This window comes from Octopus sinensis, linkage group LG4 (assembly GCF_006345805.1).
Source record: "Octopus sinensis linkage group LG4, ASM634580v1, whole genome shotgun sequence".
In the NCBI taxonomy this organism is placed as follows: domain Eukaryota; kingdom Metazoa; phylum Mollusca; class Cephalopoda; order Octopoda; family Octopodidae; genus Octopus; species Octopus sinensis.
Genome location: NC_043000.1, coordinates 85,787,858 through 85,802,173, shown reverse-complemented (window position 1 = coordinate 85,802,173; position 14,316 = coordinate 85,787,858). Strand labels below are relative to the sequence as shown.

The following is a 14,316-nucleotide window of genomic DNA, read 5'->3' as shown; positions in this document are numbered from 1 at the left end:
ACACAATAGAAGGAGGTAATGTTAGGATAAAAAAAATCCAACAATATAACATTTGATTTGATTGGACATTTCAAAGTATTCATTAGAAGTTAGTATAATTAGTTAATTACACAAAGATTTTACATTAAAGATTCCAATTATTATAGTCAATGTTGTCTGTAAAATATCCAAAACAGAGTAACTATTTCAAATTGCTTAAGTACCCTGGAAAAGACAGAGTGATCCAATTTCAAATCACTGAAGTACAGTGGAAAATAGTCTATCAACCAACTAGTGGATGATATGTTAACAACACTGGAAGTTGTTGACTCCACAGTAAATTGAGCAAAAACAATGACTCAGCCATCATTAACATGAAAGAACTTCATGTGTATCAGGCAAATATAACTTTTAATGGTTACCTCTCAATTATGAGGTGGCAATAGCTATTCTCTACAAGGCAGACAGAAACAAATCAAGTGATATGTTTTGCCTATATTTGGTCCATAACAGGGTTTGAACTCATCAGACAGCAATTCGTATTTCATTAACCAAAACTACCTATCTCTGAAAAACCACAAATGAGAGATTTCCAAGTATCATATTTATAATTTCTACATTTGGATACACAGCTCTATATCAAACTTTTGAATCAAGATTTAAAAAACAATCAGGTTCAATATCAATAATCTAACAATTTTCAGTCAATCCAAACATAACTCTACCAAAGAGTGGACTATGATATTAATAATTCTGTATTTATTATTTAGTCACATATCAACAAACGAGACATTACAATATTAATATATTAAAACAAAATGTACACCTGATGAAATGTAGTTTACATACTTCCACAAAATCTGATCCAGATCTGATTGAAAATATTCCCAACTGGATAAATCAATATCTAAACTTAGAATATACAATGAGTTACCATAACTAATGTCTACTGTGTTTGGTGGAATTACTGATTCTCTTGAATTTAATTTGAAAGTTACCAGGCAAGAATTAGACATAAGAAATACTCAGCTTGTCTTTTACAAATACATAGACATGAATGAATAACATTTTATGACATACTATTGAAATATCTTTTGGTTTAACTTTCAAATAAATATTTGTCGCAATTATTTTTTTTTTGATTTTCTGAGATAGTTTTACTTTAGTCAATTTGAATATGTTCTCAAAGCATATAGACAGATGGTGTCATAAATATAGGCTATCACTTCCCTAATACTTCAGTAGAAGGCTATAAAAATAAAATGACAGTAACTCTGATGGAAATTATTCCATTATTAATACCAACCAACCAGTGAAGCCATACTAACAAGAACTAAAATCTATTTCCAAAATGATTTCATTTGCCAAGTTTCAAAATGAATGATGTGTGAATTTCAATATAAAAGTAATAAATTCAATAGATTTTCTTTTTGAATGTTAGTCATTAGTAAATTTTCAATCTCATTAACATATTAAAGAAGAAAAAAAACTAACATTACTGAGATGGCAAAATTACTAATACACAATTAGTAGTATATCTTACCATTTGGTTAGACATTGATGTAACCATAGATGTAAGTACATCATCTTAAACACTTGCTACCATAAACATTATATACAGATAATATGTATTGGTTATCTTACAATTATTGTTGGTGTTAAGAGCAATTAAACATTAGATTTTAGTTGGTTAAGATTTGGACATATTCAACTGTAAGCATCACTGAATTGACAAGGACTTTATTAATCCAGAGAGGGCTCTGATAGAGCAGCATTATATACTCTGAATAATATTGCAAATGGCTTTACCAAACCTGCCAGGCGAATGGCCTCAAAGTAAATATTCCCCAGAATTTTAAATATCAAATCAATTTAAGTTAAAGCTATTGGCCACTCGAGCTCAAACTGCAATAGTAATAATCCAGAAAGCAAACCCACAAGATGGTCTTACCATAATGTAATTTGAATAAAACAAAACCAATTAAAGGTAACAAAAAAATTACTTACCCAATACTTTCTATTTCACACGCATGAAGGAATGCTTGATGATCACAGTGTAGTACAAATATTAATGGTGCTAAAAGCTCGTGCATACCCTGAAGAAAGCATGTTTGGTAAGTAAGATATTTCTAATCAAGAACATCATTACAATAATTCAGGTAAGTATAATTAACAAACATTTCTAGAATCAAACAAACGTAATATTAACTGCAATAGATTACATATTAATTTATTCCCATTTTCATTTTTTTTTCCTACCAGATTGATTAAATGAAAAAATACTTTCAATATAAATTCATACATTTAAGGCAGCATCTCTTACCTAATCAAAAGTACCATAATATAAAAAAAGTCACACAGCCTAATAAAACATCAAACAACTTGAGTTTGGAAGACTATAATAGTAACATTTAACTGAAGGACTATTTTTTCTTCTTCAGTTATCCCTCTCCCAGTTCACTCTTCCCTCAAACATACAAAACAAAAACTTAACTAAACCAGTTTATCTTGTATTTGTTCTACTCCTCAGTATATGATATGGTGGATCTCTGTTGTTCAACAATGCAGATTCAGTTGTTCAATTTACCTGCTCTTGAATTAATGTGTAAATGACTGAGCATCCCAGAGATATGTGGAATCATAATGTAATTCTGAGGCAGAAACAGCATAACACATTGTGTGACAAGGCTGTACATTTTGAATTACAGATATAATCTACCTCACAGGCCTCTATCCAGTTTCCAGATACCTCATAAGATATGGATCAACCAAGGATATAGAAAATGGCATTTGTCCGAGATGCCCTGCAATGGGATGAAATCAAGGACCTCAGATGCGAAGCTAACTTGTCAACCATTTAGCTATATTGCACCTACTCTTTTACCATATATAGTTATGATTAAAATAATCCTAAAGAAATTAATATGGGAGATATAATTTTTTTTTGTCTATATTTTAAACCCCAAAGAAAGAACTTAAAGTGTAAATTGGAAAATCCGAGCAAAAAGAAAAAAATTGCTCTAACACTTCAAAAACCTGAGACACAAAAATGAGGATTAAGTGGAAGGTTAAAAAATTATAGGATTTCTTCAGGTTATATTGAACAATTTGAATCAAGTGTAAGACCAATTTTTGTAGGAATGAGATGTAGATGATTACAGTTTACCTCTAACTGTGTAAACATATGGGTCTAATGAAGTTTTCTCCAATGTTTTGTGAGCATTTCTTTATTCAATATATCAGAAGTGAGAGGTGATTTCGAAAATAGGACTAGCCTGACTAGCTGCTATCAGTTTGTGCTAGTCACCATTGAGACACCAGGTTGTAGGACCCTATACTATGGATTTCCTTTGAAAAATAGGGATAACAGTGGCCCATTGAAGAAATGAGCCCTGTGAGGTGGAATGGCTGCTGCAGCAAATGTTGCCAGCCATTCTCCATGACTAACCACACTATTTGTTCTAGGGTATGTGGCTCATTACCCTCTCCCCCTCCTGCTGCTTTACACCCCCCTTTTCTTTTCCTTTCTTATCTATCTTTTTTCCTGTTTCTTTGTATTTAAATGTTATAAATAAAGACTGTAAGTATATAATCATTAATTACTGATATATAATTAACATAGGCTAATTATGTTAGCATAATTACATTAAAATTAACCTAATTTAAAGAATCCAATTTTATATTTATTACATAAGTTGTTTGCAACAACAAGCAACACAACTGTGCAGCTAAGAAGCTTGCTTCATACCCATATGGTCCTGAGTTCAATCCTACAGCATGGCACCTTGGGCAAGTATGTTCTGTTATAGCTTTGGGTTAACCAATGTCTTGGATGGAAACTGTGTAGAAGCCAACTGAGTGCATCTGTGTATTTTAGTGAAGGATATAAACAGTAGTGACCAAGAACCCCTATCACCAAAAAGAAAATTGTGCTCTGTGAACACTGTCCTTTGGGATATTTGTTCTGAATCAAGATACAGGCACTTCTTTGTCATTTTCACCATCAGAAAAGCAATGAATAAGTGATTGGCACATTGGAAAGCCATAACTAATAAGACTAGTATTCCCTAGTTTGAATAAAAACGTTTTTAAAATTCTTTAAAATCCCTTTATCATTACAGTGTTAGCATTTAAAGAATATTTGTATTTTTGTTTTTTGTGAACCACTGTCAAATAAAACAAGACAAAATCAAAAATCATTTTATAAACAGTAAAATGACAATAGCAAAAATGTAAGTCAAAGTCACTTTTGTACAGAATTCATTCATATAACTTTAAGTGTACCAAATATGTTTTTATTTAACACACAAATAACTTATTTCAATAATTTATTTTAATGCTTTTGTCAAAATATTTATGTTGAAATACACAGCCTATCTATCAATTTTTTAAAAAACAAAAAAATTAATAAAACATTCTCATAATCAAGTTGGAATATAAATTAACATGAAATATTACTCTCTTTTACTTGTTTCAGTCATTTGACTGCGGCCATGCTGGAGCACCGCCTTTAGTCGTGCAAATCGACCCCGGAACTTATTCTTTGTAAGCCCAGTACTTATTCTATCGGTCTCTTTTGCCGAACCGCTAAGTGACGGGGACGTAAACACACCAGCATCGGTTGTCAAGCAATGCGAGGGGGACAAACACAGACACACAAACATATACACACACACATACATACATATATACGACAGGCTTCTTTCAGTTTCCGTCTACCAAATCCACTCACAAGGCATTGGTCGGCCCGGGGCTATAGCAGAAGACACTTGCCCAAGATGCCACGCAGTGGGACTGAACCCGGAACCATGTGGTTGGTAAGCAAGCTACTTACCACACAGCCACTCCTGCGCCTATATGTTGGTAGGTTTTAATTTAGATCACTTTAATTTAAGTCTTAACTTAGATCATAGGAATATTTTTAACATAGAACTGGGGTGTTGAGTTTCAGAAAGGTTAGCATCAAAAGTGTTAAGTGTAAAACTAAAAAAAGAGAGAGAGAATAAAAGGAAAGTGAAAAAAAAAAAAAAAAACGCTGCAACAAGGAAACAAAATAAGAAAGAAGTGAAGCTGAAGAGAAGGGCAGAACAATGCTTCTAGATACTTAGATAGTATGTGCAACTGTGTGGCTTCAGTATAGTTGGAGGTGGATTCTAGTAGCCTCACCCACTGATACCAGCCTCAGTTCTGATACTAAAACTCATTTTAAAGCATTCCTAGTTAAGGCCTCTTATAATTTTATGTAAAACACAATGTTAACAACTTAATAATGAAAAACATTAGTGTTTTCACAAAAATTCCAGAATATATCCAAAACTAATTGAAATATACAACTAATGTATTCCATTAGAAATAATAGTCATTGAATGATTACTTTGTTTTTTTCCTCCATCTTCTAACCTGCAATAATTCAAACTAAGAATGCTTATGACATTTTCATTAGAGCACGAAAATGTGTGTTTTATTGGGTTTTTTTCAAAGAATTAAATTAATGATGGTATATTAACATTAATGTGCTGATTTGAGAAGAAACAACACAAATAATTTCTAATGACATTTGAACTCGTAGCCAAAACGATCAAAACTAAATATTGTATCATACAATAACAGTTCAAGTTATTATATTTCTTAAATTGACAAAAGGCCATAAATTTTGGATAAGGGATATAATCCCTCATTTCATTGATTATGCTATTTGACTGGTGTATCATATCAATCTCAGAAGGCAGGATGGAAGGTCAAAATGAACTTAGGTGTTTGAAAGTAGAATGTAAAGGGATGTAACTTGCAGCACATTTTGTCTGGCACTACTGATTCCACTACCCATTACTCCAATAAAGTATAAGTCATAGATTTTGAAATAATTGATTAAACCCATTTGATACCAACCTGCCCAAAGATGCCCCAGGTACTATAATACAAATTCCATTTTAGAGTCAAAATTTTATGTTAATTTACATTCTAAACACTAGTTTTATGACAAAGTTGCTTTACTAAATTTTTCATTATTTTTTAAATTAATTAAAACAAAATTCAAAGTATTTTAGCAGAAATATGGTAACAAAAGAGTTAAATGGATGCCTGATATTTGTTATGTCAATCTCAAAAGGGTAAAATATAAAGTCAACATATGTGGGATTCAAACACAGAATGTAAAGAAACATAACCAAGTGCTTTGTTTTAATATTTCTGCTACACCACTGCCAAAAAAATATTGTCAGTTTTTAAACATATGTTTATGACTTTAAAAAAGGTTTGATGCTTCAAATGCTAGCCATCTAAAAGGTGAATTATTATCTCTAAACCTTATTTTTATAACATTATACATATACTTCAAGCTATTTCATAATATAATTTAAATCCAATATTTTCATTTAGGCTGTGTTGATAACTTTGTTGACATATCAAAAAAAAAAATTTAATTACTTTGAAAATTTTATCAATGAAATTCATAAACAATAAGTGATCCTGTAATAAAATAAATCATTTCAAATACATTTCTGTATGTTCACATTACCAAACTTAGAGAAGTTTTATTTATTTACTGAAAAAGTGATAGAAGAAAAGCACCAGGCAAAATATGACACAGATACTTACATTTGATAGCCAGTTAATTTATTAACACAACAAAGAGGGCATTAATCCCTTATAGATTATTTAATGATATAGGAATTTAAAACATACACTTATAACAATAATAATAATAAATCTGCAACATATCTATGCAAAAAGTCAATAAATTTGATAAACAACACTCATGCATCAAAAACAGTGTATGACATAACTACAACAATACATGCAGGAAGGAAAAACACTAAATGTCTGACCAGGTCATCAAAAAGTCATGGGATGTTCTGATGAAAACTTCACAAGAGACATATTTGTTGCCTTCAGTTTGTTTTTTAAGTTGTCACACTTTGAAAAACGGATGAAAACTTATTCATCATAAGCCACAAAAACTTATTCATCATAAGCCACAAACTGTAAGTGTACTATTTCATTATAAGTATTTCATTGACTACATTAAAACATGTAGATATATAAACATTAATATACTAAAAACGAGGGAATAACAAAGAATATTTAATATAGCCTTTAGTTATATTCAAATATTATATTAAAAGTTTTATATTAGTTGAAATTTAGAGAAACAGGCAGACAAGACCACAAACTTCAAAAATATAAATTCATTTTTTTCTCTTTGTCCTATATTATTTAAAGGCTAAACTTTATAAGTTAACACTGAAGAGAGAAACAATACAATAAATAAATCTAAACACCCACTCCTATTAAATCTTCACTTTAAATTTCCGTTGAATCATGTTTAGAAATATACCCAGTCTAAATTGAAGACACTGTAAAAACATTACTATGATAAATTTCTTATAGTTTCATTTACAACAAAGGAACCTGAGCAATAGTTTGTAGGTAATCTGAATGATGACAATGAAACAAAAGCCATATGACAACATTCTGCCCAGCCAATTACTCTACGATGCAAGCAAAATGTTCATTATAATATTAATTATCTGTTAAAAAAATGAAATCACAATCACTAATCAACAATGATTTGATTTTTATATTAAGTTCAATATGCTTATTTGTATCCCATTATTTTGATATCAATTAAATTTGAGAACATAAAATTGGGTATGGTTTATTAAATACATTTTTGATCCATAAATTTTTTAATTCATGTATTTAGTATATTAATTGGCTAAAAGTTATCATCACAAGATTTACAAAAAAATTTAAAAGAAAACAGACTAGCAAGGTCAGAAAATTAATTCATTTCATTTAACTACTTTTAAGTATAATTCTAACCAAAACATGCACATGTCCAAATAAGGACCATGCAAGCAAGTTATAAATTATTCTACAGCAAAAATTAAACACATGCTGCTGCTGCTATTTCTTTAGCTTAAAACTTTTCAAACAAAATCATGTAAACAAAATGTATTCATTCACACACACACACACTGCAATGCTAGTTTAAGAATTAAAGATAAATTATATTATAAACCTCTTTTCAGACAAGAACCTTAAAGAATGAGTTTGGGCTTTTAAATATTATCATGTGACCAACAGCGTACAATAGGATATGAAAACAAATTATTGAATACAATCACTCCTAAAATTCTAAAAATATTGAAGCAAAATATTTAGTTAATCATTGTAGCAGTGCTACATTTTGTTCGAAATAGAATTTTTACATTTTATTCTTTAGCCTCAAGTCAACCTCAATCCTACAAACTTAATTATAAATTATTCCATACTCAATGGCGTCTTTTAACAGTAAAGGGTGTGATCTGAAGAAAATTTGAACACTATTTGGGTATCATTTAAATTAGCAAATGTGAAATGGCTATTTTGGGAGGGTTTTTTTTAAATACAATTATGATAAATTTTTAAGCTCATGTATTTAGAATATTAATCAGCTAAAATTTGTCATCACAAGAATTTAGAAAAGAAGCTAAAAAAAGAATAGAACGTTAAATTAGAAGATAAAAATCAAGAATTTTCTTTACCTACTTTCAAAATGTGAGTAAATTCCTGGAGACTTCAAAGAGGATGCCTTATTTGTTGTGATTTCATAAAGATGGATGAGTCATATGACTGTATTGTGATAGCCATATCTGTGGCCAGCATAGTAGCCCTATCTATGGTGGACACTACATTATTTCTATGTGGATTGGGTCCAAGTTGTTCAAGATTTTCATTAATATTGGTAACACTCAGTTCCCACTACCACCAATCACCTCTTATCCAATTACAGTATTATTGTACTTGCTCTTGCACTTTAAATGCAAGTCATTAGCTCCATATTAAATAATCAAACCACTAAGTCACTCTCTTTACAATATGTATATGAAATTAATATATGTTTGTTCAAGAAACAGCTATATTTGAAATTAATATATGTCTATACAAGAAACAGCAAAATTTCAATTTCCACAAAGAAATTAGACTGAGAAAGTCTTTGCTAACGATTAGATTAATTAGATACTCTCGGCTATAAATTGTAAATTTAAAGAAGAAGAAAAAATAATTTCAAGCGAATTGTCCACCCAACATTCACTTTTATTTATGTATATTTGTACAATAACGTTGATGGAGATAATTTACATAATAAAACTTTTTTTTTTCAAATTATTAGAATATCTTTTAAGGATTAGTAGATTTATCATCTTTGAAAAGAGAAGTTGAAGAAAATAATATACGTACCAAACCAAGTCTAGATTCAGCAAAAAGTGAAAAAAACTACAGTATATTAGGGTGCCGTAAGGAAAAGAAATATTTCATACCTCAGTTCCTCAACTCACAGCACTATAACATACTTAAATTTTTTGTTTTTACTGAACAGAATTTTACAAATGCAGACCACCACTAGTCTCATAGTTGAGAATGGTTTAAGTTATTGTGCACACACTCGTGTTAGTTTAACATAGTAACCAACTACAAACACTAGAAAGGGCATTGGGGAAAGGATTAAATGGTTACAATTCATGATGGAACTTACTTCTAAAATCATCATAATCTTCAGAAGATCCCTCAGAAATAATTGGTGCTTAGAGTTTTGTAGTTTTACAGAAAACATGCATGTATGTTAAATGCTATTCTTTCTAATATACAAAAATTTACTTCAGCACACTTTGATAAATTTGTGATGATTATAAAGGCTAAGGAAATTAATCATATTAAGAATTTAATTATTATTCTGACCATCACTTAATAAGCTAAGCAATAATGCTTGCAGAAAATAGGAATATGCAGTATAAGAAAAATCACTCCACATTGCCAAATAAGTTTAATTTATTATAAAATAGCAGTACTCCATTTATATATTTTACTTGCTACTTTAAAGAATTCAGTACAAAATCACATTTAGGATTTTGAAAGGGTTTGTATCTATAAACATACCTATTGCTGTTAAGGGTATTGAAATGGCTCCAATAAAATATTACCTATTAGATGTGGTTTCAAAAACAATTTTATGGAAAGTTCAAAAATAAAATCAAGAAACAAAGATTAAACAAAATTGTGCCTATTCTTCTAGAAGATGCAGCTCTCTCTCTCTTTTAAACAAACATTTTTTGTACTTGTAACCATTTGTCTCAATATCCAGTGTTAGACAAATTTCAGTGATATTTACAACATAATTAAAATTACAATATTATTTACTAAAGATATTTTTGTAGGGTTTTACTGTAAACCATTATTATTAAAACAAAATGACATTATGCTTGGAAAATAAACTGTCCACTGGATGTCTCAGGTTACTTTTTTTTTCATTTCATTTTGGGAGAGAGAGAGAGAGAGAGCCAAATAGACAAACATAAAAATATCTTTGTTTAATAATGTTTCTTTAGTAAAAATCCAGTTAAGTAGTACAGTGATAAAGAAATGTTACTGAAAGAATGTAACATCACTCGTCCTGTTGTAGGATATCATGAACTCGTATAAAGAGGAGTGAAACCAACCTGTCGGTATGACAAATGAGTTTTCATCTGATCATTGCGACAATATAAGAACAACACATTAACCATCAGTTGATGAACCTGGTCTGATTGGAAGAAAGGAATCTCAGGAAAACTAGAAGGAAAAGAAAAGAACATAAACAAAGCATATCCCTGGACACCAACAAAAACAGAAGCAACAAGAGGCAGTTGTAGAAATTTGACTAAGTCCACAATATTCAAGGCATGCTACAACAAAAAGAAAAAATGACAAACAACATGGAAGATTACAACACTAAAAAGAAGAAATATATATTTATTAAAATGGAATCGGTGAGGATTTCAATATCTAGAAACACTGAAAAGCAATTTTCTTTTTCTTTTTTATTTTAATTATTCACAATAGCAAATGGTGTGTTTTTCATAGACACTGAAAAAGATTTCAGTTGCATGAAATTATAATCAGTGGTTAAGACATAAATGTGACAAGCAATTAAATCTCAGATTAGAGTTCTGCCAAATGAAGAAAGAAATTGAGACAAGAATCACCAAAAAATTTTGAGTTGGAGTTAACAGAAGAAATATCAAAAGACTGCTTAAGAGACTTGCTCAACTTTACACTTGAAGATGTTAAAAATGCACTGGATTAGTTACAGATGACATACAAGCATCTATTTCATCTCAACATCATGGAAACAGATGTTAAATGGTTACTGATGATAATTATCATGGGGAAGGGTGATGACTACCACAAGTCACTGCTGCTTTTAGTAGTTAGGGAACTATTCCAAGTACACAAATATGTAAAATATGTAGTAAAGAAATCCTGAAAGCAAAAAGTTTTGCTCTAATCAAAATTCAAACTACTTTGGTATACTCACAAGTAACATAATATAATCAGAAATAATAAACTAACATCTTTTGCTATTAACAAATTTGCAATCATTTAAAGTTTATAAACTTAGTAGTATTGGTTTCACTTTTTCAATCTTACAGCTTCTCTCTCTTTCTCACTGGGGTATTAGCAGAGTATGCAACATAGAGGCCATACACAAATCAAGCAATAGTCATTTAATAAATCAATTATTCTAAATATAAACTACTTCTTTGCAATTTATTACAAGAACCCATAACATTTTAACAGATGAACTACAATATCTAAGTTGTAATTTTAGCAGTCATTATCAGGTATTATTGCTGAGACATAGACCAGTCAGATCAAACTCTCATTTTCTTTCCACAGGAACTATTATATAATGTTCAGTCTCTTGACACAGCCAAAAATCCAAGTTTCTTTAAGACTTAAAGCAGAATTTATGCAGAACAAACCAGAATCTCATTTGATCAGCAATTGCTACTTTCAGTTCTTTATCACATCTAATTACATAATAAATATTGGTTTCAAATTTTGGCAGGAAACCAGCAGGTTTGTGGGGGAGGTAAGTCGACTAACTATTACTCATTAAGGATGAAAGGCAAAGTAAACCCCAGCAGAGATTACACAATAAATATTAAACAATGAAATCTATTTTTCTCTCAACAGAAAAATAAGCCATAAACTGGTCTTTTTTCCTATAGTCTAATATAAAAATATTTCATAAGAATCAGTTTAGTCTGCAAATATTGGTTACAGGGTAAAATGAAATTTTGAAAATTCAAATTAGTATAAAAAAAGTTTCTTTGAATATTTAATTTCCTAAAGATTTTATGTTAGTAAAATTAAATTCTTTATTAGTTTTAGTGAGATTCCCCCTGTCCCCTAATATCTACTAACTTTCCCCTAAACACTATACATATTTTCTTGAATACAGGCTATGGCTCCAATTGCATGCTAGACAGCTAAGCTAAACCAAGGAGCTCTTATTACAATACTACAAACAGCATCAAATGCTGATATCAGCACTATATACCATCCTTTCTCACCAATGTCATGCATACAAGAAATATAAATCATCAGCATAACCATTTTACAACTGCTCATGTCAGCATGAATTGAACAGGGCAGCTCACTCAGATGAGTATGGAAGACCTCATCTAACCCACATCTCATTTCCATTTGGTTTTTATAGCTGGATGCTCTTCCTAATACCAACCACTTTACAGGCTGTATTGGGTGCTTTTTTCATGCCACCAGTACTAGGGAAGTATCATATCCTCAACAAGATACAACACTTTCCACATATTCCATATTTGGCCATGCACAACAGAAAAAAAAAAGATACAGCCAACAGGATTTTTTTCTACAAAGCTAAGGATTTTCCAGACAAAAAAGAATGATATGGAAAAATTCTCATCAACAGTTGATAACAATGAAGACGCTGATGGGCAGTCAATACAAAATATGCATAGCATATAAAAACAAACAATGGACTAAAATCAAAATGGTATATAAAACGTCCATAGCTTATGTTTTTGTAAGAAAGAAACAAAATCTTAGTATGTTCTTATGTTTTTTTGCTGTTTTCAGTTAAGTACTGCTAAGGCAGCAGCTTCAAGTGTTTTTAGTCAATTATAGTGAACTTCATACTTATCTCATAATGAAGAAAGGGTTTACTGGATAAAAGGAGATGCAAGGTTATATTTTGATTTTTTTTTTTTTATTTGGACACTGATGTTATTCAACCCACACCCACGAACACATATCTGACAGACTTCTTTATAGTTTCCATCTACCCAATTTCATTTGCAAGTTTTTACTAACCCTGAGGCTATAATAGAAATCACTTACACAATCTTCCAGTATGTTAAAAATTAATTATGTAATTTGAGGTTATAATATTAACATTGCAGCAAGGATCTCTTAAATGTTTTTAAAGTGAATATGCTTTCATAAGAAAAGCCACAACCTTTAGGGGTTATTTCAAGTAAATAATCCTAAGTCTACTTTTCAACTTATATTCAGTAGGAGTTGAAGATAATTTTGTTTTGAATAGAAGCTTTTTAAATATTTAAATATGCAAACAAAAAGAAAACTTTATGCATAGATATTACAGAAATGCAGACTTTTAATGAATTAATTATGACATGCAAAGAACCTCATCAGTTACATCAATTGGAAGTAGTTTGGGCCAGTAATTGAGCAGAAAATAAGTTTCAAAAAATAATGTTTATGTGGAAATGACTACTTTTAATATTAAATACCAAGTATGGTAATGAGAAATAAAAAGCAATACATCTGACACCACTGACCTAACATATAAAATAGCTCAAACATGACTAGTAATTATAAAGGGAAAAGTTGCTAATCAGGATTTTTCTCTGGGTGCTAATAATTAACAGATAGCATTATACAAGATAGTGAAAGAAGTTGACAGCATGTTCTTATAAAGGTTTAACAACAAAACCTTAGAGCTAAATTATATTTTGAGTACAAGGTATAATATAGCAAATTATAATGAGGAAATAAGATTTTTGTGGAAATATATGAAATACCTTGAAACAAATTTAGAGGGGATTATTCTGTATAAATTATTAACTATATATCATACAATAATTTCTTAAAATTGGAAAAGCAGAAAATATAGACCAAAACTCTAAACAAAGATTTATTTATCAACATTAGTCACAAATCATGACTTACATTTTGCAACTTAAACTACAATAATAATAATCATTATTATAATAAATGAATATATTTAACTATCATTACTAAGAATTTCAGGTAAATGACTACACAATTTGCAAAGATACATTCCCAACAATTTTAGTTTAATATTTAACAAAACTAGTTAATTATAAAATATAACAGTAATTTATTACTGATATATCTAATAATAAAATATAATCTTTACACAAAGTTTATTCAAACTTTGCAATCAAAATTTCACTTTTAATTTGAAGTAGGTTTATCAAATTTTATCACTTTTTCAGAAATACCTTT

General features: G+C 29.9%; 1 protein-coding gene across 12 annotated transcripts in view; it reads right to left on the bottom strand.

Moving 5' to 3' along the window:
* Positions 1-14,316, bottom strand: part of LOC115210674 (TBC1 domain family member 5) — an 82,192-nt gene that overhangs the window by 25,463 nt on the left and 42,413 nt on the right. For 10 of the 12 annotated variants that reach the window (XM_029779336.2, XM_029779338.2, XM_029779337.2 and 7 more), the window contains one exon: positions 1,987-2,075. In XM_029779336.2, coding sequence (XP_029635196.1) covers positions 1,987-2,075 — 89 coding nt within the window. Of the gene's footprint in view, positions 1-1,986; positions 2,076-10,460; positions 10,573-14,316 lie in introns of all 12 variants that reach the window. The other 2 variants (XM_036502220.1, XM_036502223.1) reach the window with 1 other exon arrangement.